General features: G+C 39.2%; 3 protein-coding genes across 3 annotated transcripts in view; all 3 read right to left on the bottom strand.

Annotated features, from left to right (window-relative positions):
- The window catches only part of malrd1 (MAM and LDL receptor class A domain containing 1), a 43,315-nt gene extending 38,675 nt beyond the window's left edge, over positions 1-4,640 (bottom strand). The window contains exons 1-4 of the mRNA XM_014982906.2: positions 4,378-4,640; positions 1,739-1,867; positions 1,565-1,653; positions 501-665 (exon numbers count right to left, since the gene is read on the bottom strand). Coding sequence (XP_014838392.2) covers positions 501-665; positions 1,565-1,653; positions 1,739-1,867; positions 4,378-4,555 — 561 coding nt within the window. The 5' untranslated portion in view covers positions 4,556-4,640. The remainder of the gene's footprint in view (positions 1-500; positions 666-1,564; positions 1,654-1,738; positions 1,868-4,377) is intronic.
- A 1,973-nt stretch (positions 4,641-6,613) lies between these two features.
- Positions 6,614-9,907, bottom strand: LOC106915359 (leucine-rich repeat-containing protein 14). Its single transcript, XM_014982905.2, has 3 exons — positions 9,381-9,907; positions 8,088-8,918; positions 6,614-7,667 (listed from the first exon to the last, which is right to left on the bottom strand). The coding sequence occupies exons 1-3, from the start codon at positions 9,656-9,658 to the stop codon at positions 7,100-7,102; spliced, it is 1,677 nt and encodes a 558-aa protein (XP_014838391.2). The 5' UTR covers positions 9,659-9,907; the 3' UTR covers positions 6,614-7,099.
- Positions 9,908-10,443: 536 nt separating this feature from the next.
- wdr97 (WD repeat domain 97) lies at positions 10,444-22,328 on the bottom strand. Its single transcript, XM_088001351.1, has 19 exons — positions 21,607-22,328; positions 20,783-20,904; positions 19,968-20,688; positions 19,251-19,399; positions 18,934-19,170; positions 18,742-18,832; positions 18,233-18,362; positions 18,067-18,143; positions 17,909-17,990; positions 17,670-17,822; positions 16,199-16,330; positions 13,955-14,038; positions 13,675-13,878; positions 13,393-13,596; positions 13,178-13,302; positions 12,907-13,075; positions 12,039-12,208; positions 11,573-11,643; positions 10,444-11,493 (listed from the first exon to the last, which is right to left on the bottom strand). The coding sequence occupies exons 1-19, from the start codon at positions 22,326-22,328 to the stop codon at positions 11,273-11,275; spliced, it is 3,864 nt and encodes a 1,287-aa protein (XP_087857477.1). The 3' UTR covers positions 10,444-11,272.
- Between the last annotated feature and the right edge of the window lie 1,082 nt (positions 22,329-23,410).

The following is a 23,410-nucleotide window of genomic DNA, read 5'->3' as shown; positions in this document are numbered from 1 at the left end:
ACAAATTTCCTGCGTGAGTGATTCCAATTTCCATTTTCAAATTTAGGCAAATGTGTAGATTTCCCATCCTGAAAACACCATAAATAATAATAATAATAATAATAATAATAATAATAATAATAATAATAATAATAATAAAACAATCCTCCATCAGCAAGCATCTCTTTAGGCCTCACAGAGAAATCTTGCTGACTAATACCACTGAAACAGGAAGTGAATTAATGGCGCAGAAGGTGAATGTCAGCAGATGTGACCTCTCTTTATCACCTGCAGACATCCAGATGGTAAAGAGGCAGAGAAGAGGACTGGGTGACACTGACATGCTCTGAAGATATTGAAAGGACACTAACAGCAAACTCACATCCAGATGGTCTCCGAGGAGTCCAAATGGGTCAGTGCACTTCCCCGGTACACTTTGCTATCGCTTGGGTCATTTAAGCTGCAATTTTCAGTTTTAATGTCAAACAACTATGTGAACTCATTGTGTAATTATGACAGACCTGAAAGCGCTGATTGCTGGAGAAGTGAGCCGCTGCCCGCAGCCATGCTCCCTTCTCCAGTTGAGTGGAGTGTTTCCAGAGTTCAGAGCTCTGAGCCACCAAATGAGGCTGCAGTAGGATCTGAAGCTCTCCATGTGCTGTCCCAGCATAGTGGTAGAAACGTATCTGATGAAAACAAAGAACATATTGGCCCTACTTATTTTGAATCTACAAAATCCCTCGTTTCCAGATGTTGCGTGTTTTGAGACTTTCCAAGACTCGAATTCTTTAATATATTAATGGATTTTTATTAGGACATCTTTGACGTGCAAGTCCAAAGATTTATTGTGACCTAGTTTATTTTTCAGGGTTTGAAGTTTAGCATCAGTATCTTCCCTGCCATGTGACAGGCTGGAATTGCTGGGGTTAGGTAACAATGCAGTGATGGTAGAATGTGACTTAACAATCGGGAGGTTTTTGAAAAGGCTCATTTTTCAGACTACATAACACATAAACTTTTTGCCAAAAAAACAGCTGGGTGTTTTTTTTTTGGTTTTGTTTTTTTTTAATAGAACCACATTACGAGCTCCAAAATTACTCACACAACCATTTTGAAACTCCAACATGTCATCCAACAAGAAATACATTTTTATGACATTAACTACACAAGTTGTGTATCTCGTTACTTCAAGATAACGAGGTGCACACCCTAGCTCTGCAGGTTGGATTCAACATAATGTTATATCAAGAATAAATCTTAGTCTTATTTAGTAGTGATAATTGTTAACAGTATATCAATTTATTATTAGAGCATGGAAAATGGAACACGGGGAGGAGTTTTCAAATGAATCCTTTAATTATCCAACATGCTTAACCGTTGTGGAGTAGCAAAGGGTGCAGGTGCCTATAGCCAGCGGTCAACGGGCTAGTGGCAGAGTATACCCTGGACAGATTGCCACTCCGTTGCAGTAAAGTAAATCCTACTATGGTATTATTTTTCTATATATATTTTTCCAGACTTGAAAAATGCTCCAACTATTTCCTAAACTTTTAAAGACACTGCTTGTCCTCTGCGACATAGTTACCTGGCAGCCGTGAGTAGGCAGGAAGACAGGACTCCTCAGTTCTGCAGTGATCTTTTTTCCTCCAGTGGGTGAAAGTGACAGAAAATGTGCTGAGGGTAAAAAAAAATGCAGACAGTTAAAGACAAAGATGTGTGATTAATACAATGTTATTGTAGGAATATCAGCTTCCCCAACCTGAGGCGTTTCTGTGGTCCTGTTTTAGTCCTGGGGCCTCTGCTGTTCTGGTCCATCTGTAGAGGGACTCCGAGTTTTGGATCAGATCACAGAAACTCTCCTCGAAATCACATCTTGTATACGCGGAACCTGTAATATCAAATGTTCACTTAAGCTAAATATTTTCTTTCAAAAAAAAAAAAAAAAATTAGCGGTTTTCTCTAGAACATATTAAACAATACCCCTTTCTGCCTTAACGATATAATTTAAAATCAAGATTTTCAAGCTGAAGTGACTCAGATCTTCAGATATTTCAGATATCTGAAATACTATGGATGGCTTTTCATCCATAAAACCACTCATGGTTTTATGAATGAAATGAGAATGCCTTTTAGAGCAGATGGATGGGCCCGTGGGTGGATCAGTAACGGGCAAGAAGCTCCACATAAAGTCAGAAACCAGCAAGGTGGAGGTGGGGTAAATTAAAGATGAGCTGGTTGGACATTTTCAGGTTGAAGATGGGCTCAAAATCAACTCCTACACTTACAGACAATACTTTCTTCAAGCAGTGATGCAGGAAGAAGTCTGCATCGTTCAAAAACTCAGTGATTGTTATGCAACACAGCTCTCCATCACAAGCATCCAAGCAATCCTCTGCATGGTTAACCAGTAAAGGTGTTAAAGATGAAAAACTAATGACATGGCCACCCTTGAAAACTTGTGGGCAGTTCTTGTCAGATAAGATAATATCAATCTTTTACTTAGTGGTCAACATACATGGTGGTGGCAGCATCACATTGTGTGGATGTCTTCATTCAGCAGATACAGAAAAGCTGATCAGAGCTGTTGGATGGACCTAATGTGGTCCTGCAAGCAAACCGGCCAGTTTTGAAGATTTGGGTTTGTTTGGAAGCCACAAGAAGTGGCTGATCCAACCATGACTTTCTCTTTGTACCAAATTGTTGTTGAAGCCTGGAGTTTGGCTGGAAGTGGTGGATTAATTGGACAATGATCACAAATCCAACTCAGCAACAGAATGGCTTAAAGACAATTTAAATAGGGTGTTGCAATGGCCCAAAGTCCATACCTCAACCCAAATGATTTCCTGACGAGGTAGTGTAAGGTATACACTATATCCTCAGGTTTTTTGGAGACTTTTGCTTAAACAAAAGTCTCCAAAGGGCAATGAACTGAAGCAGCAACAGGTCTATAGCTTAAGTATTGACTACTACCAGTTATTGCTGCTAAATTTAGTTATCAGTGATTCTTGAGAATAGGGACAAAATGGGTTTTAATTTTCCCATATTTTTTTTTTATTATTTCTCAACCTTATGTATGCAAATATGACAAATAATGTTTAGAAAATATGAAGATGCTAAGGTACAGGCTCCCAGTTGCGAATTTTTTTTAAAAAATTACATTTTTAATCGACCTGACCCAGAACTTTGTCATCACCATCTGACAAAAATAAATCTAAAATGATTTTTAAAATACCCCATTAGTGATATTTTTACTCAATTTACAGACAAATGCTTCTCAAGAAATAAAATAAATATTATTTAAAACAAAAAACAAGAAAAAGTCCATCTGATGGAGTTGACAGTGCATGACGGAGTTGACACAGAACTGAAGGTGGTGACAAACTAGTGAGTAAAATGAAAAACTTGGTACATGTGAAGTAATGCAATTCATGTAAAATACATTAAAATGAATTAGTTGCACAATTAAGTGAGATTTGACAACAATTTCACTGAAAGAGTCAGAAAAACTCTGACGGAGTTGACATCTGACGGAGTTGACGAAATGCCAAACTACCTCAATTTATATGATGTTATTCTGAAGGAGGCCATATTGTAGCTCGTCAGGTCCATTAAATCTTTACAGTTTACCAAAATTAAGCTTTTATTTCGCAAAATTTCATCAAAGTTTTGTAAATTGTCAGTTATGGAGTTGACACATCATGGTTGTGACAAACAACTTAGGAATAAAACAGAAGAAAAAACTAAAGAATAACTTAAGCTAACCGGAGCTAACTAGCCCTCCTAGCAAAGGAAGAGAAAAGACAACGTCATGGGGTCCTCAGAAGTTCTGGTGCCCCCCAATAATGCCTGATTTTTTTACATTCTTTTCATTTCTGACGGTGTTGACAAAAACTAAGGACAAATTTTAACGGAGTTGGAAAATATCTAAAAATTATTTTTAATTCAATTTATCGATACTTTTATAATTATTTATATGACTACTTATACTTAATTGTCATAATATATAATTTCAGTATTTCTTTAATTGTTTTAAACTATAAGAATGTGTTGAGTTCTGCTCCTGGACAAGGGCTTTTACAGGCATCATCCACCGACTACAATGTTTAAAATAAAAAAATATTCAGCAAAAAAAAGAAAAATATACATTGTTGTGCTCACATGACCCAGGTTAGTTTAGTTAGATATTTGAAAAAAATATATTTTGTGTATATTTTATTCAAATTTCATGCTTTATCCATAGGACCTGTTTTGTCCCTATTCTCAAGAATCACTGTTATACAAGCCAATAAAACCATAAGGCGCATTTGGTTTTTCTCGCCACTAGCTAGTCATTACTTGAGGTCCCGCTCTTTTAAATTCTGGTCTGTTAGAGTCATATATTTTTTTTAGTAAACTTACAGTTTTCTTCATCGCTGCCGTCTCCACAGTCGTCGGTGAAGTCACACACGGAGTCCAACGCCACACAAAGGCCCTGACGGCAGGTAAACTCCTGATGTGAACAAGCACTAACAAACACCGAGCTAATTAGCAAATTTAGGGCCAAAAGCAGCCACACTGTGCCAAGCAGTAACGCCATCCGCTGGTTATTTTATCCAAAACACATTATTATCAATTCCAGTTTTAGCATTTTGCTTCTATGATTTAAGGAAGACGTGTAGTTGCGTTTCCCTCTCTGTGCGCAGTGCTGAGAGATATGACTGACCCTTTTTGCCTGTCTGTGGGTTGTTAGCATGTTGTAAAGGGCAATAAATGCTTTTTTTATGGCTGTTATTCAATAAGGTTACTTTGTGAGTTTATCTGTTACAGCAGAATAGAATAAAATAGAGTAGAACAGAATAGAATAGAAAATTTCTAAAGCAGCTCAGACTTTACATTAGATTAAAAATGTAGAAAAAAAAAACAAGTTTGAAGTTTTTTCAGTGTTCCATCTAATATATTGAAAACTGTTTACAAATAAAACCATTCGCTTGTGAGTGGTGAATATTGGATTTTTATTCACTGATACTGATTTTGTTCTAGTCGAGATGTCTTGGGCGCAATTTGAAGTTGGCTGTACATGAAGACAGACATTATACTTTAGCGCCATCTGGTGGTAATATTTTTTCAATAACATTCCACCCATTTACTTACATTCTTTAAGTCCTGTCCTTTTTGACTTTGAGAAAAATAAAGTGTATATTTTATGTTTTTCTAGAACCTTTCACTTTTTTATACTTGATCAAGTATGCTTTTCAGATGACCTGCACTGTTTTCTTCTGTGCACGGTCAGTTTTATCTACCCTGACTCGTTTCCATTAGGTTGGCACGGCAACATATTATTTGCATGGAGTACAATGGCTCAAATGAGACAACAAAGGTATTATTTACTGGTATGACATAGATCCACTGCTTAATGAAAAATAAATGCCATTCGGGTCGGAGGGCAGCCTGGCAGCTTATCATGACCCTTCATTAGTGCCGCTCTTTTTCCACAAGCACAGATGCGTCAAAACAAGACGAGAGCAATTTGAACCTTTATTATTTTATAAGCCTTCTTTTGAAGATATTGTATGCAGATATTGAGAGAGCTGGTAAAAGAAATCCTTTTTGGTGCTTAAAAATATTAAAATATTTCTTTTTTGGTTTTATAAGAGCCTCATGAGACTCTGGAGCCACAGGTTGCAGACCGCTGGTCTACTCTCTTCCTTCTGTGCCCAAATCTCAGGATATCACAAACACATTTTAGGTGTTCTAAACCTCCAACCATCAGACGGAAATCACGTCATTACTGGAAACAAGCACACAGCGCTTTGTAAAAATGTTCATAGTCCTGTAAATATTTCACGTTTCGTGGCGTTAATTTTGGTAAACGTTGCGAAGGTGAAATCAGTTGTGATTTCAGCTTATTTTCATGTTTTCTATCCATCCAGTCTCTGCTTTCTACTCTGTGATCTTCAGCATTTTGGGCAAAATCATTGGCATCCTGTCTGAGCATCTGCTGCTGTGAGACTAGACATTACATTAGCACGTAAAACTTAATTCAACACTTGGTATATAATAGCCAACAACTATTGCATTCCAAACACACTTTGCAACATAAATAATACACACACCGAAATGGTATATTTGCGATACATCGTGCAGCCCTGTCATGCAGCATCATGTGGCTCATAACTGAAAAGGAAAATTTCATAAATGTTTAGAAATAAAATGTAAGAGGTCACAAATTGAGATTTTAATTTGTTAAACATTTATAAGCAATGTATAATCTTCCTTTCACTTCACCATTATGCACTACTTAAGTGTTGATCCATTGCTTTTAATCCCAATAAAATACAGTTACGTTTATGGTTGTAATGTGGCAAAACGTTTAAGGGATGTAAATACTTTCAATTGCACTGTAATTGAACTAAACTGGTTAAATTAACCCTAAATATTCCATTTTATGTTGCTTTGGCAGGACCAGGCAGAGTGGAACGGATCAACTGAGGATCCCATCCTCGTTGTCACGGTTTCGTGTGCTTCGTTTGAGTAAAATCTGCCGCGCCCCGACTGTGAAAGTAATTTGTGACTTTCAGTATACAAATCAGTTTTATAAAAATAAAACTGGCTTCATTTCAGTCTTCAAGGCAGAGTAAAAATGGAAGTAAAGGAGAACATGTTATCAAACTTTATTAAGACAAACTAGTAACAAAAGTTTTGTTTTCAAACACAAGAAACTTATTGCCATATTACATGCTGCTAGATTCTCATATGAACAGCAATTTAAGACTGATTTGTTGTAAATTGGTCCTGATATTTATTAAAAAAAAAACATATTGGTAGATGAGTGTCGATGAAGCATAAAGTTGTGCATTTTATATGCTACAGATAGACTATAACTGTAGTTAAAGCCTGAAAGTGTCACATACCAGGTCAGATTAAGATTTGTGTGGATTTAGCTCTTGCTACAAACATTTTTTTCCCCCCCAACCAAGAAGAAAAGAAAATCTGGTTAACCAGGATTGTCTTATGAAACAGACTCAGAAGGGAGAAAATACGCATGAAAAATTCCAATGTGTTTTTTTCATGAGGTTTAACATGATTGTCAGGTTTTCTTTCGCTGGTTTGATAAAATAATTAAAGCCTCCTTGCCCCTTCTCTAGTCCACCATGTCTTTATCAAAATTAAGCAGGTCACAGGTCAAGACAAGGTCAGAGCGTCCGCTGTCCATCATCACCTGGCTGAGCTTGTTGCTGGTTGTGTTATTGTCTACAGATTCATCCAGAGGCCACTCCAGCAGCTGGGTGCTAGAAGGCAGCTCGGGCAGCCCCGGCTGGTAATCCTCCAGAGCGTTTGGGTAGAGCAACAGTCGCAGGCAGGGCATTCTTGCTGCCGTCCGCATCAAATCACAGAGACCCGCCCTGGACAGGGGGTTCAGGGCTAACGCCAGGCTCTTTAGGGCCCAGCAGCCGCCCAGCGAGGGCAGCAGCGTGCCCAGCAGGCGGTCGGTCAGACCACAGCCGCTCAGCGAGAGGTGCTGCAGGCTGCTGGAGGCCTGGCAGAGGAGGCGGCGGATTGAGGGCACCGTGGTTTCATCCAGACAGTTCTCACTGAGATCCAGCTGCAGCAAAGAGGAGACGTGATGGCTGCAGGACAGATAGGCGAGGTCGGCTGGGCTCAGGCTTAAATAGGGAAGCTCCAGGACCTCCAGGGATTGAGGCAACGAGCTATGGGAGAAGAAAAAGTTAAAATCTTCAATATGGCTCATTTTAAATTTAATCTATATTTTACAGCATTTTAGGTCCACAATGTAGGGCATAGCTACAGAATGAAAAGATAATTTTAACTAAATGAATCTGAAAAGTGAGGTGTGCATGTGTATTCAGCCCAACAGAGACTACTCTGCAGAATGACTTTTCATTGCAATGACACCTGGAAGTCGTATGGTTTCTACCAGCTTTCTGCATGTAGTTAATGAGATTTTGCCTTTTTTTTCCTTTGCCAACTGCTCAGCTCAAAAGTCGTTCCACAGTTTCTCATCCAAAATAAAATCTAGAATTTGCTTTGCTCATTCTAACACTCAAATACATGTTTTTCACGCAAGCCAACCATAAAAAAAAAAAACACATACGAGGAGATCGAAATACCTGAGCAACACCCGCAGCTGTCCTGGAAGCCGCAGGGCAGTGAGGCTGAGCTGTCGCAGTTCTTGCAGGTTTGAAAGCCCCTGTGACAGGTCCCTCAGGACCCCCTCCTGACCAAAGTTGTCTCTGCGAATGTCCAGGTTGCAGTAATGCAGCCGCAGAGAGTTCAGCTCGGGGAAGGTGGAGAGAAGAGGCAACAGTTCTGCTAACCCGGCCACACCGAGGCTGCTGTAACGAACGTCGATGCCTAAGAGCGCCCTGCGAGGCAGGAGGTTTAGCAGAGTCCTGATGCTTGGCACTGAAATCTCTTCCACTCGCAGGTATCTGCACTGCAGCTTCAAGGGTCCTGACGTGCTCAGAGCCAAGCGAACACGCTCCCAAGAACGGGCGTTGACAAAAATATCAGCCCTAACCTGCACCAGCACCTCCCAGTCGGCCTCTTTTTCTTCCGTTTCAAGTTTACAGCCCCCTGAGCCCGTCACTACAACCCCTCTTTTTCTTTCCATCTCCATCCTCCTTCTGACCCCTTTTATAAGCTCTTCATCACTGACAGGACTCTCAGATCTCGTCTTCTCTCTGCAAGTCTCACCATCCTTTAACTCCTTCATTCCCATCCTCTGTCCTCTTTCTCTTTTTAAATCCCTTTCCCTCTCGAGGGCTGAGAATCGTTTCCTCTCTCGGTCTCCTTCTTTCCTCTGAGTCCTGTGTGCTCCAGCTTTGGCCTGTACGACCATGGTGCAAAGGGCCACAGTAAGCGACCAGCCTCCCATCGGGTCCCCCATTCCTCCCTCGTCTCCCTGCAGACCACAGACGTCCAGTACCTGCAGGGCTGACCTGGAGAAATACAGAACACAGATCCAGATCTTAGCTCCAGTGCTTCACAGACCTATTCATGCAACTTCAAGAAATTATCGGATTACTGTGAGATTTGTGAAGTTTGTGGTTATAATGTGACAAAAGGTGACCAAGTTAAAGGGATACGGTTTTGAGATTAGGGGTGGGCAATGTGGACTTATTATTTTATTGCGATATTTTGTGAACAATAAAGCTGACAAAACAAAAACTATACTGATACTGATTTTAGGTAACTGTATGCCACAGCATCCATAGCACCACAAACGCAAATATTGGTATCTAGATAACAAAATTAATCACATACAAGTAGAAGAAATCTGCATTTTTGATACTGACATAATGCGTCAGGGAGCCTTTTTACTGACAATGCCAAACTTTAAGAAATACAGAAATTAAATAAATAAATGAATAAACAAGAAAAGAAAAACAGTCAATTCTCACCTTTGGTCCGCCAGTCCTCTGACCACAGCCAGTAACAGAGCCTGGATGCAGAGCCGACTGGGCGCAGTCTGCCCAGTTTTCTTCCGTCCTCCGACGCGGAGAGTCCGCTCAGGCCACCGCTGCACCAGTTCGCCCACCGTCAGCGGTCTGCAGCAGGCGAAGGCGGCCTCCAGCAGCGCCCCGTAAAGCTCCCTGGGAACCCAGCGAAGCCAGGTGGGTGACGAGCTGTGGTCACTGACCACCTCCCTGGCACAAAGGCTCACCAACGAATGCACCATGTTAAACAAAAGCAGGAAAAATGATCTGTGACCCGGTCTGTTAATACATCTGACGGGAAGCTAGCTGAGCTAATATAGCTCGAACAAGGCTAAGTTCATGGCAGCAACTAGATACGGTCTAGTGAGTGAAAAAATATTTTATGACTTCATCTGACAGCTATAGTAATAGAGAGCAAAAATAACTTATACAGGCTTAGTTAAACATTCCTCATGGTGGAAAGCGGACAGATCATGTTTGCTAACTCTGAGGCCCACCGGCTGCTACTGGAGAAGGTGTTTACATTACTCAGACGCCACGCAGTGACGTAACACGCACAGGCATCCCCACAAGGTCCAGAGAGTAATTGTAAAAAAAATATTATTAATAATAATAATGACTTTACTTGAGATCCTGTTTACAAATTAAAAATAGAAATAAACAATGACCAAAATATGATTGGGAAGAAAGCTGTTTATTCAAAAGGCAAAGGTTGAAAATTGCAATTCGAGATTATATCTAAAACAGTCTTGTTTAAATAGCGTTCAGGAAAGAGTTCAAGAAATAATAAGTAAAGTCAAGCAAAAGTTTAAAATCCCTTCAAACATCTATTGTTTCTATCCAATTTGATAATTTTATTAAATTGTCTGGACTGTTTTGTATTACGATGCCCAGTTTAATGAAAACGCTTAATTACTAGTAAAGAATGTTTATATATTAGCAAATCACGTTCATCAATCCATTTCTGTCTCCCAGATGGTGGGAGACAGAAAAACTCTGGCTAAAATAATACCACTGTAGGACAATATTTTATTATTTTTTATTGACCTTTATTTAATCAGGTAAAAAGCCTATTAAGACCATTGAGGCCTCTTTTACAAGGGCAACCTGGCCAAGATGTCAGCAACACACACTTCAGAAACACAGAGCAGTTTAAAACAGTACCTTAACATATAAAGTTCAATAGATTTAAGACATTAATATTCAAAAAGCAATGCAGTGTCTCACACATCTTGAATATAGTCTGTGAATATAGTCTGTGCAGAAGAACTCCTTCTGTGACAGACTGCAGCATCCTAGGCGCATAAAGGAGCCTTACTGCAGATCATTTCTCCAAGCAACTTTAAGACTCTATAATCATTACTACTTCCAACCAACTCAATAATACTTTATAAAAAACTCATGATTTTCACTTGCTGTTTTATTGAAAGCAGGATGTAATCTGCTGTAAATGACAAAAGTTTAGTATATGGTCATTATCTTTGTATAAATGTCTAATATATACTCTTACGTAAATTTGAGTGGGCAGAGCAAACACTGTCCCTAAAGTGTATTATCTGCAATGTTACCTTTAGCTATAAAGACAACTAAATCCTATGTTTAATTTGAATTCTTTTAACATTTACAGTTTTCATTCCAAATTATTGAACGATGTTTCTTAATGGCTGTGTTATTGAAGATTCCTAACTTCCTTCTTCCATTTAAGAGGACCTGAATGTTGCCATGTTTGAGACCCGAGTCCAACAAAATGCTGCTGGACAGCAAACACTCCCAACCTTGAAAAATGACTTTATACTTTCATTCTGAAAATATAAAATTACTTGAACTTATTGCAACTATTACTTTTTATTTATTGTTCAGTTGGCAGTGGGATGGCGGAGGGATGGTGGTGGTGGGATCAGTACCGGCCTTTTTTTGAGTTTTTGCCTGTAGTACTCCACTGTAGAGTGCTCATGGATGAAGTACGTTCGGGCAGGGAGCCTCACCAAGCGCTCGAACGAGTTTGTGTGAAACGGACGCAGGTTGACACGAGACATAGGCAGCTGGATCCAATTGGGAAAGCGAGGCTCAAAAACACCTGCAATTACACAAATCACATTTGAAGTCGACTTTCTTTTTAAGGCATTAAATTTTAAGTGTTTGCTGACAGTGCTGACAGTATCTTATCTTTTTCCATTTTCTGGCCATGGTGTGTGTCTCTCCCAGGCGAAGAATTGGTTTGAAACTCCTGCAAAAATACAAAACATAACAGTAATCGGAATACTATTGAAATATTCAGTGCTCTATTTGCTTCAGCTTAAAATCAAAAACTGACCACAGAAATACAGTTGGAAAGCAAAGTGTGAAGTATTTCCAGTGCAGAAATTCATAAAGTACATTTTTAAAAGTAATATTTATCTAACTTATCCACCAGACTATATTCATATTTGTGTCTGAATGTGTCACTGCACCTTAGAAACACCTTAGAATTAGAAATTTGATTAAAATGATGCAACAAAATAAAACTACTTTAAACTATAGATGGAAAAATGCATCTAGTTAGTTCGACTGAATCTTATAAAAAAAAAAAAACGTCTGCAATCTACAGAGAAAAACAACTATTTTAAGTGTACATTCACATACCACTTCTGCTGAGGCACGATCACTTTGTATTTTTGGGCAGCAGGAATAAAGAAGGATCTTCTGATCTCTTGTTTTTTAATCAAACAGAAAAATTTCAGGACATCCAATCCGCTGAAGGGAGGCTGTTTCCACTCCGGTGAAGTTGCAGTGTTCAGAAAGCGGTTATAATCCTGTGTTGCATAGAATGAAAGCAAACGATGCAAATACAGTCCCATATATAAGCATCTTTGACATATACAAATATGTTTTCTGTAGTTTCCCCCTTTTTTCTGTATTATTGCTGTTCCTGCTGATCATTATGCATATTTATCTATTTGCATGCAAAGGTGTAGTTTGGATCCACCCATCCATTCAACAGCATCAACTTAACATAAAGCCTGCATCTCCACATCCACTCCAGAAATTTATTTATGCAAATTATGTTGTTCTTTTTTTATTTTCATTAAATGCAAATATTCTCACTTTACACAATTACAATACTTATATTTTAACTTCCCTGCACAAAGATTCATACCAGCAGGTAGAAAAACTACCACTGCACATTGACCTGCCCCATGTGAAACATGATGGCAGCTCCATCGTGCTGCAGCGGTTATTTAAAATTCTTATGCCCTTATATCACTTTCTTTACACTTCAAAATGTTGAACACATTTCTGCTAGAACGCTCCTAAATTACAAAACACACTGAAGTTTAGGATTGTAGCACGGGGGGGGGGGAAAGTGGTTACCAGTAGACCTCTTCACACACCTGTCCTTTTTCTTACCTTTCACTCAAAGTTCATTTAATTAAGTTTAATAGTGAACAAAATATACATTTTGACATTGTTGGAGGAACAAGATAAGAACAAAATGAAATGAGGAACTAACTTTGAATTTTGAGGTCCAATACTCCATCCAGCAGCCTGCTTTTTCGTTAATTATCTCCATCTTGTTAGGGTTGTCCTCCAGTCCCTCACCCCACTTTTGAAACTCGCGTTCCAGGAAAGACTGTGCCTGATGCACACCCAATCCCTCAATGAGGCAGAATATTGGTTTCCTATTGACAAAGAAACAGGATTTTTTTTTTTTCATCTCTTAATGAAACACAACAAACAAAAAACACCACTTATCTTCCAAATTAATACTGTCAGAAACTCACTGGACATTCAGTTCCTTATTTGCCAGAAGAGTTATAACTTTTTTCGTAACATCGTAACTGACTTCCGACTTCAACTCCACCAGCAAATTCAACATCTCAACAACCACATCGCGTGATTGATTTGTCTGAAACATGCAAAAAAGCAAAACGCCAACATATTAGCAAAGCTGTCAGTTGTAACTCAAGCCGTTGTTTCAATACTGGTTTTGCTTTACCATCGTTGGCTGTATGAATTTGTCCCAAGCGTTGGTGAGGTTTGCGTACTGTTTATCTGTGACATCAAAGAGGTTCTGGCTTTGCAGAATTTGCGCTGCTTGAACTGCTCCAAGGACCTTGGAGTTTGCTTTGCCGCCGGAGTTTTGCACGTAATTTAATAGCTGCAGGAAGACATCCTCAGGAGAAATGTCGCTTGAGATAGACTGCAAACATTCAAACATCTTAACCTGAGCCACATTCATCACCAAGGATGCATGTATTTTCATATTTCTTTTCATTACCTTTCTGTCAGGATACAGATCTGAAAACCATTCCATACTTGAAAACCGAGTGAGGAATGATGGAATAGCAGTGGAGACTCTCTGGAGTTGCGATAGTGTTGGGGTTTTAAGTAGAGAAGGAGGAAGAAGAGATGTTGCTCTCTGTTTCTGATTCCACCAGTACTGCTGGTGGGTTGACTCCACTGGACTGCTGACCTTTCTAGCCTGCAAGAAAATGTCTGATAAAGTGCCACTGGCTGCTGCTCCAGTCCCAAAATGACTGAATATGTCTTGTTTTTACCTTTTCCATTTTGGCTTGTTTTCCTTGTTTTGCAAGCACAGCTTTCAACACTGGAGCCTTTTTGATCACCTTTGTCTTTTCAATCTGGATATGTCCTCCTGACTATCAGGAAAAAAAAATATTGTCCAGTCACCATTTTTTTAAATTCCACAATATTTGTAAATTAATTAGAATACTGAAAACATTTTTTTGGGGGGAAAAAAGTTTTTATTTTTGAAATATTATGTGTCCACTAGAGTGGACATCGGAACCCCATACATTTGAAATTGAACCTTGATGGCAACCAGTTTGTCCCAAAGAAAATATCCAAACATCAATATAAGAATGAATTTCACATTGACAAAACTGAGCACTGTTGCCTAGCAAGAAGGCCAAGAACCCAGAACCTGGCCCAGGGTTCTGGGTTCTTGCATAGTGGGTTCTCTCCTGGTTTTCCAGCTTCCTCTCACAGTCCAAAAACATGACTGTCAGGTTAATTGGCCTCTCCAAATTCTCCCTAGGGGTGTCTGTGCGTGCGTGCGTGCGTGCGTGCGTGCGTGTGTGTGTGTGTGCGTGGTTGTTTGTCTCTGTGTTGCCCTGCAACAGATTGGCGACCTGTCCAGGATGAACCCCGCCTCTCGCCCGGAACGCTAGCTGGAGATAGGGAATATCTCCAGGATGAGTCAGAGAGGTCCGAAAGGGGATGGATGGATGGATGGATGGATGGATGGATGGATGGATGGATGGATGGATGGATGGATGGATGGATGGATGGATGGATGGATGGATGGATACAGAAAAAACAGAAAAATAATTACAAATGTCCACTACAGAGGATAATTTTTCAACTTTTAAATACTACGATAAAGTATAGTTAAAATAATTCATAGAATGTTTTAATATGCTGCTAAGAGACTTATTTAGAATATGCCAACAAAATTTTAAACCAAAATTTGCACAATAAAAAGTTTTAAGCACTTACTTTGTCTCTCCCCATAAAATGTGCTTGTACCGATGGACGCCATTTTTATGAATGTGAAACACGAAGGTACAAAACCCCCACCCCTTCACATGTGGTATCATTGAAAAGCCTTAAATGTCCTCTCTCTGGTAGTCAGGAGGATATTTTTGGTTTTATGTTATACAGTGCTTTAGAAAAGTTATTAAACAAATTTGATGACAATTAGGGGAAAAGCAATCTACCCAAAACAACATTGCTAAATGTGAAAATGAACTACGCCCTAAACCTAATAACTAAGAGTGGTTGTCCCCCTCTTGGTAGAAACAGCTGCTTTGAAGCACTTATGATAGCTGGCAATAACTTCTTAACATCACTGTGGAGGAATACTCTTTAGATTAGTGCTGCCTAACCCAATCGTGCTTGGTGTCAAGGTCACAAACTGGTGGATTTCTCCTTCGGAATTTCGACTGGAAAGGAAAATTTATGGTAATTTATGTGTTTTCTTTTGTGTGCATAACATATCAGTTCTAAAGAAAAGAAGTATCTACAGTCAACTCCCTTGACTGTAGACATCATGTTCTTTTTTTTAAAAGATGTTAAAGGTATCGATGTTGTTGAGCAAAATGTACAATGAGCCTTAATGTTCTTTGTCATCAGCACCATGGAAGTCATTTTGCCCAAATGCTCCTGGAAGGTTCCCCACTGTTCCAGAGTTTCTGCAGTTCCTGTTATTGGCCACCTTTTCCAGACGGTTACTGTAGCTAGGCAACCTTTTTATCTCCTCTTGAATTTCTTTAGATTGGAGCGCAATGTTTTAGTTTTTGGCACCTTTAAGCCTGCTTCATGTTGTCAGACAAGTTCTCATGTTATTTCTGGGTCCTACAGATCTGGCAGTAATCAAACCTGCACGTAGCTTATGAAATTGAACTCCAGCTTTCCTCCAGTAAAATGTAATTAATTACAGATAAAGTGTCTTTTAACAAGGGGCGCATATTTTCACATAGAGCAACATTGGTCAATATAGCCTTCCCCATCTAATAAATATAAAAATTGTAAACAATGCTGTTTGCATTTCCTATCTGTTCTTTTTTTATATTGACACTGGTTCAATGATCTGAAACATTTAAAGAAGCAAAGCTAAAACAAACTTAAGAATGAGGAAAATGCTGTGATTACAAACGGAAAAAAGAGAATGATACAAGTGTCATAAATTTTCTCCTAAAGCTGTCACTTTGCTATCTGTCACAGGAAAATTAAATTCAACATTAATAGATAAAAAATATTGACGTTGTAAAGGTTTATACCTGTTTTTCCGCAAGCACTTCAGTGGCCGTAGGACCGACCTTTAGTTTTGGCTTTGGAACGTACATGGTTCGCATTAAACGTGCTTTGGACTTCATTAGAATAGCTTCAAAATCGTCCTCATCTATGCCAGCCTGAAAAGCAGAGTGTTTAACAAATTAGTATGATTTTTGCAAATGTGCTTAACATAAAAAATAAAGTAGCACAAAAAAAAGATCCTTTGCATGTAGATAACAAACAGGATGTCCAATGTGTACAATAATACACGTGGGGTTGGTTGGGTAATTGTTTATTTTTGTGGTTTTGTTTTTTATTGATCTGTACAGCATTTTCAGCTGCTTTTAGTATGAAAGGTGCTTTATAAATACAATTGATCGATTGATTGATTGATCGATTGATTTATAAATATTGATAAATAATTTCTCCACATTTTCCGCCATTAATTTGACATGCACTCTGTTGCCAAAAACCTGGCCATTTTTTTTACATGTTATGGGGAAATAACGTGAAATGTGAAAATAAATAAATAAATAAAAATCTTGCAACCTTGTAGCGTAATAAGTGCACATTCCCTTACATCAACAACTTTGAACCAAACTAAACCACTTTGTAATTTAATTTCAGATTCAAGTTGTAGAACTCTGTTAGCATACCCCATCTTAAATTGTGGATATTTGCATACTCTTTCTTACAAATGTTTTCCAAATTTACAGATTATGACCACATCTGTCTTCCGGTAAAACGTTTAACATTTTCTGCTGATTTTAATTCTTGTCTCCTCTCAGGAGGCCATTCCAAAAACTTTTTTTTTTTCTTCCGGTGAAGCTTGCTGTTATGGATGTATGCTTGAAGTCATTGTAATGCTGAAAAATTTCTTCAACTTTCATACAGCTATTTTAAGTTTTTAAAATGTGCGCCATGGTACGTATGGGGGGTTTGTACACTTGTCCCGACTGACACCACTGATTGATTTGATCGTTTGGATCATTTCAAATGAGACTTCAGCCAAATGGTGCAAATGAGAAAATGTCAGAAAAAAACCTATTGAGAGAGTTAATTTCAAGTTGATCTTATTATGGAAAGTTTTACTCTAAACAAATCAAATCTAGGTCAACAATGGGAAGTTTAAGGCCTCGCCCACTTCTTCCTCCGATGCAGGGTGTTTCATCTTTAAAACATTTCACTCCTAAAGGATCTGTCATATATGTCACATTCATCCGGTCTTATGACAACACTAAACCTGGCCATTTAATCGGGATGTGCATTAATGTATTTCTTTGACCGTTGTTTAAACAGGTTGTCTCAATGAGATCCAAGATTTACTTTTCAACAGAGACCTGCTTGGATACTTTTGAGGATCACTGAAAACTAGTCCAGTATACTAGAAGTTTATATAGTGGACTGATTGACGGTTTCATTTGTTTTCAAGTACTTGAGAAAATCAGGTGAAAAAAAGTTGTTGCTGAAATATACCTGCTCACAAGGTGACAATCCATATAACTCATGCATGTAGTGGTTAAAGGCGTCCATCTTGGTTTGTTTCGTACTCTGAGTTTTCTTTTGTGTGCATCTTACTTCTCCTTTTACTAGAGCCTTCAGGTCCATGTCAATGATCACTGACGCCTCCTGACACAGGTGGGAAAAAAATGTATTTGTGAGCCAGGTGTTTTAATTATCAACAGATCTTAAAATGTTCCTTTTTATATACTCACCTGGTCCTCCTCCAGGTATATGTTCATTACCTCATTGTTGTTGATAGCTTCCTTTAATCTTTCTGCCTCATTAGTTGGCATGCTAGAATACAAAAGTGCTCAGAACTCATTCGGATAATTGCATTATTATTCCAACCTGAAAGTGGAACATGTCCTACTCGGCTTTGACGGGTGTTTCTTCAACCTCAGGAATAGGCAGCTCAGGAAGGACATTTTCAAAACAGTAGCAGCGAAGCTGGAAAAAAAATCAGGCATAGTGATGATAAAACTTTCCTGTGTGCAATTTTTAAATTCAGTCAAATAATAAGCAGCCAATAGTTGCACCGTTCGTTGGTATTTCTTTGGTAGAAAGTGTGCAAACTCTAGCCTGTACAGGTCCCCGTTCATGCCCAGAAATAGCTCCCCGTTTCCACTGTATTCCATACACTGAGGTACTGCCACAAGCTGTTGCACCCTGAAAACAAAATATGTGGTGTTTGAATATTTATTCTAAAATATGCAATGTCTTGCAAAAGTGAAAATGCCCCTTGAACTTGTTTCTGTTTTGTTGTACACCCAACACAGAGGAGGTTAGGGGGATGCAATGTGAACTTTCCCTCTTTAAACAACGTTTTGCATAATGACCAAACATTTTATTTTTGGCCTCTTTTGGTATGAATTTAACACCTTTCCCTTCACAGAGTTGCACATTGAAGTCTGTGGTTGCAATGTGACAAAATCGGAAAAAAGCTCAAGTTGTGTGGATAACTTTTAGAACCCTAGCCCAAAACATATGAACATTCTGGTAAATAAGATAAAGCGGGGTTAAAAAGAAGATGTGAAGTAAGTCCAACCAGATGAGCTTATTCTTCTCATTCCAGATGCGCACTGTCTTATCCAGACTGCAGGAAGCAAACGCCTTTATTTCAGGAATCGCGCACACTCCTGCAAAACAAAAACAAAACAAAAAAAAACAAAAAAAAACAATCACTCTGGTAAAAACCCCCTTTGCAGTTTCCCATGTAGAGGTTATACCAAGCTGTGACCTGTGAGGGAATCTATATGTGCATTTGTTTGCTGACATTCTGCTCGTTTCAGGTTTTCCACATGGTAGAGTTGTAGGCTGTAGGAGTTGCCGGTAGGCTCTCGAAACGCCAGGGCCACCTGCAGCTCCAGCGCCGCCAGGTAGACCTGAGGCTCATAACATATCACCGTCTGCCAAGGGGTTAGACACGCTGCAGCATCGGGGTGAACTTTCCACACCATCACCGTGAAGTCCGCACCTTGATGATTAGATTTAAAGTAATCAAATCGTCTTTGAAAAAGACGTGCGAGGATATAAAAATGTTTGATTTAAATTCACCCGAGGAGAGGAGGTAGTTGTACTTCGGGTAGGCCTTCACTGCTGTGACGTCCTTGCCGTTGTGTGCGGGGGTTCTGTACAGGACCGTCCCATCATCCATTGTGAGGACACTCACACAGCCACCACTTTGGCCAATGATAATCCAAAATCTGATTCAAACACAAAATGTATAAAGAAAATTCCACACAATAGATCAACTTCTAGCGATTCAAATGCACTACCATATAACACCATAGGTAGTCACTCATCTGCCTTCACACACAGTCCTGAGTGACAACCCGTTTTTCTGAGGGGTTTAACATAATGTTGGCTTCTCCACCATTAGCACATTGAGCAGCACGAACACAAGCATGATTGACGTTTTTTTGGGGTTTTTTTTGCAGAATATCACAGCTCCATTAAATATGTAAAAATACATACTATTTACAAAACTTGCATGCTGCACCTTTAATACCTCTAACAGCTGACTGTAAAATATTCAGCAGGGAGGAAATTCAACGACTGGACTTGTTGTAAAGGGGGGATCCTATTATGATACTACATACTATGATATTCCTGAGGGCAATTCATTTGTAGAAGCAATTTCCATGCTGAAGTGCTGGATTTTATACACCCGTGGCCATGGAAACAACTGGGACACCTGGATTTAGTGATTTGGATCTGTGAGCGAATACATCTGGCAAATACGCTACTTTAATATAAAGAGAAGCTGCTTACCGATTCTTGAAATGATCGATATGTTTGCTGTCCTTCTGACTGCTGCCTCTCCCACTTTGTAAACTTTTCCACCTCTCTAAAGCCTTCTCAGGGTCTCCTAAGGAGCTGTAAATCACCATGCAACAGGCGGGGCCAGGATCCGGCAGATTGTGGAGATCCTTTTTACTAACAGAGTCTGATATTGACCATAGAGCCTGGCCTCTGCCTTCCCATTCTTGTATCAAAGTGGCTGGATTAGCGAGTGGGTTGACTTGCAGTAAGGTACCACCCTTAGTCAAGACAATCAAAAGCTCTTTTTGAAGGCAGTAAGCAGCACATAATACCCTCTTTCCTGCCTTAAAGGAAGTCAGTATTTCTGCTTTTCCAGCAGAAACCAGATAGATATGATCATCTTCACTGACACAAGTCACACGGGTTGGGTAGCAAGGAGGCAAATGTGAGACTAAGATTTGTTTCAATGCGATGTCTTCATCCCCTTTGACCTTTGTGTGGAGCGTGTACCAAGCTGTTAGAAACCAAAGATCCACACCTTTGTCTGAAAAAGAGAAAAATGGGTGTTTGTTCTCTATGCCCCCTAAACACAGTGGAGGGTGGTTCTGCTCTGTGTGGAAACAATCGATTGCCAAGTTGTTTTTTACATCCCAGCTACGCATGGTGCAGTCTGCAGAGCATGAGATCAGCAGGTTTGATTTGGAGCAATAGAACAGCGAATTCACCACACCTAAGCAGAGCAAACAAATAGAAGTTAGACAAAATGAAGTCAATTGGATAGATAAATACATATTGAACCTGAAGCAGTTTAATCTTAAAGTTACCATCGTGTCCAAGAAAAGTAACACGCGGAACCCAGTCAAGACCCCAGACTGTGATGGTGCAATCTCGGAAAGCGAGGATCAAACTGTCAAGTTGGGTGCAGAACAACATTGCGGTGATTTCACTGTGAGAGAAAAAGTCTTTTAAAAGAGTTCTCAGAAATGTACTTCTATATCTTTTTTAAATAACTTACCAGCTTGGTAAGTTATTTATTTATATTTATTTATTTATAAGGATCTGTTTTTCAAATTAACACATAAAAGAATGATGGTTGGTAAAAAAAAAAAAAAACTAAAAAGGAAAAACTAAGTCATGCCATAAAACATACAGATAGGATTTCTATAAAAATGATGTAAAGTTCTGCTGATTTAAAACAAATATATTCATATTTATGTTCAATCAGTGCCAGCAGCCACTGTTTCGGTGGCACCTACTGGCAGCTGACACTGGAACTGCCATTGCCAGCTGTGAGTGCCACAAATTGAGTTTGCTGTCTCTCTTTAACAAAGCATTGACTCTGGTGGGCAAAATACAACTGCAAAGTTATTTGTAAAACACTGTTGCAATGCACTATTTTGTGGGACACATAAAACGTATTTGTTGTGGTTGTAATTTAAGACAATGCAAAAAAAGTAAAACGAGTACTTTTACATTTTAAAGCTCTTCATACTGAGGATAATTCAATCATTTATATGCTGTCATGCTCCAGCTACTAAGGTGGTGCATGAGATTCTGAAACAAAGAATGACCTCAACAATATAAGGTAAATCTGCATAGATACCACAAAACCAATAACTGTGCATAACATCATCATGATCCTGCAGACCTTAGACAGAGTCTCTCCTGGTGATCCAGAACTATCCCATCATCGAGGTTGATCACAGTCACATCCATTCCACATGCAACAAAGGCACGGTGAGGCCTATTCTTCTGTGGAGGAGCCAATGCCATGTGAGTGAAAGCTCTCTGCTGCAGCCCTTCCTGTAGCTTCACTCTGCACCTCATGAGCAACACCGACCACACACACACGTTCCCAAAGCCTACAGTCACCAGCTCCCAGGAATGCTCCGCCGCCTCACACAGCCGAATATCCAGAGCGTTGTCCGCAGTATCCAAATGCCGCAATTTGTTGTCCAGGAGGGTGAAGATGGGCCCGGGGCCCCAGCCTACCATCCATCCCAGGATCTTTGTTGCAGTGAGGCCCAAAAAGGGCAGTTTTCTCCAGATGGTCTCCTTGAGGCACTTAGGTCTGAAATAGCTTACTCTGTTGTTTGCGTGGAGGCTGATGAAGGCATGATTTGCAGGGGAGTGCAACATGAAACGCACTGGGCTGTCACAAGGGAAATGCTTGAAGTGATAGAACCCATGAACAAGGAAGTGCTCATCCTCTTCATAGGCAAAAACCTGCAGACACAAATCGAATGCTTTACTGACAGTTACGGCAGTAATTTCCCGGTAACCACCTGCAAGCTGATCTACCTTTTTTCCAGTCTCCCTTCTATCGTATATGAGAATTTTCTGAGCTTGATGTCTTGTTGGTTCTGTCATCTTAGAGAGTTAAGATAACAGCCTCTATTCTGAACCTTGGATGATTTGCTGCTCTGTCCTGGAGCCACTACCTCAAAATGACTCGGTCTTCAGAGGGTGGTGGTCTCCAAGTCTGAGATGTGATTCTGCTCCGAATCTTTCTACTTGAAAGCTCTGCAGAAATCTGAGGACAAATAAGTGTACTCATCCTGAGGAAAATGTAAGAAAACGGTTCCCATGCCTGCATTACAAAGAAGCTAATGCAAGGCACTCTGGGAAGTGAAAACAATCAAGTGAATTGAATTATAAATGAATCCACATTGTAAACTTTAAAAGGGTCATGGAAGTGTATTGAAATTCGTCATTTCAAAGTTAAAATCATTTCTCAATTATCTCAAATCCTTCATAATTCATTTGTGCAAATGGTACTACTACTACTACTACTACTACTACTACTACTAATAATAATAATAATAATAATAGTGCAATACAATACCAAGTTATGCATAGGCATCCAACATCGAATGGGTGTGAACCTCTGGTGTAATTTTTTGTTGGTAATTTGTAAGACATTAAAGAAAGTACTGTTTGAGTCTATGAAAAATAAAAAATAAAATCCCAAAAGTTTAATGTCTTTGACCTGCAAGAATCCAGCTTGCTGCTCCCATTTTGTATGTCTTTAAATTGTTTCCCTTGTTCTTTGCTTGTTTCTCGGCAACCATAGTTACTTGGCTGCAAAAACTCTTGCTTTATTTCAAAAATATTTTGAAGATAATTCAACTCCATTCCAAAATACTTTATTAGTCCTAAATGGAAGATAAATGTTGTTGTCACTCGTATTCCCCAAGGTTCTTCAAAGAGTAGATGCTAATAGCTGTTGATAGCATCTTCTGTAGCAGTCTGTATTACAGCAAATCTAAAGAAGCCTCCAACTGAAGACACTTATTCAAGTTTTTCTGTTACTCTTTATGATTTTGTTTGATGTACTGATCTGTTTGTAATTTTCCTTGAATCCTGTAAAGTGTGTTTTTAGAAAAGTACTATATAAATAAAATTTATTATTATTATCATTATTATTATTATTATTATACTCCTCAACCGTC

Source organism: Poecilia mexicana, unplaced genomic scaffold (genome assembly GCF_051168715.1).
Source record: "Poecilia mexicana isolate PSO_F unplaced genomic scaffold, ASM5116871v1 scaffold_20, whole genome shotgun sequence".
Lineage (NCBI taxonomy): Eukaryota > Metazoa > Chordata > Actinopteri > Cyprinodontiformes > Poeciliidae > Poecilia > Poecilia mexicana.
Note: the sequence above shows the minus strand (reverse complement) of the source record. Positions and strands in the feature narration are given on the sequence as shown.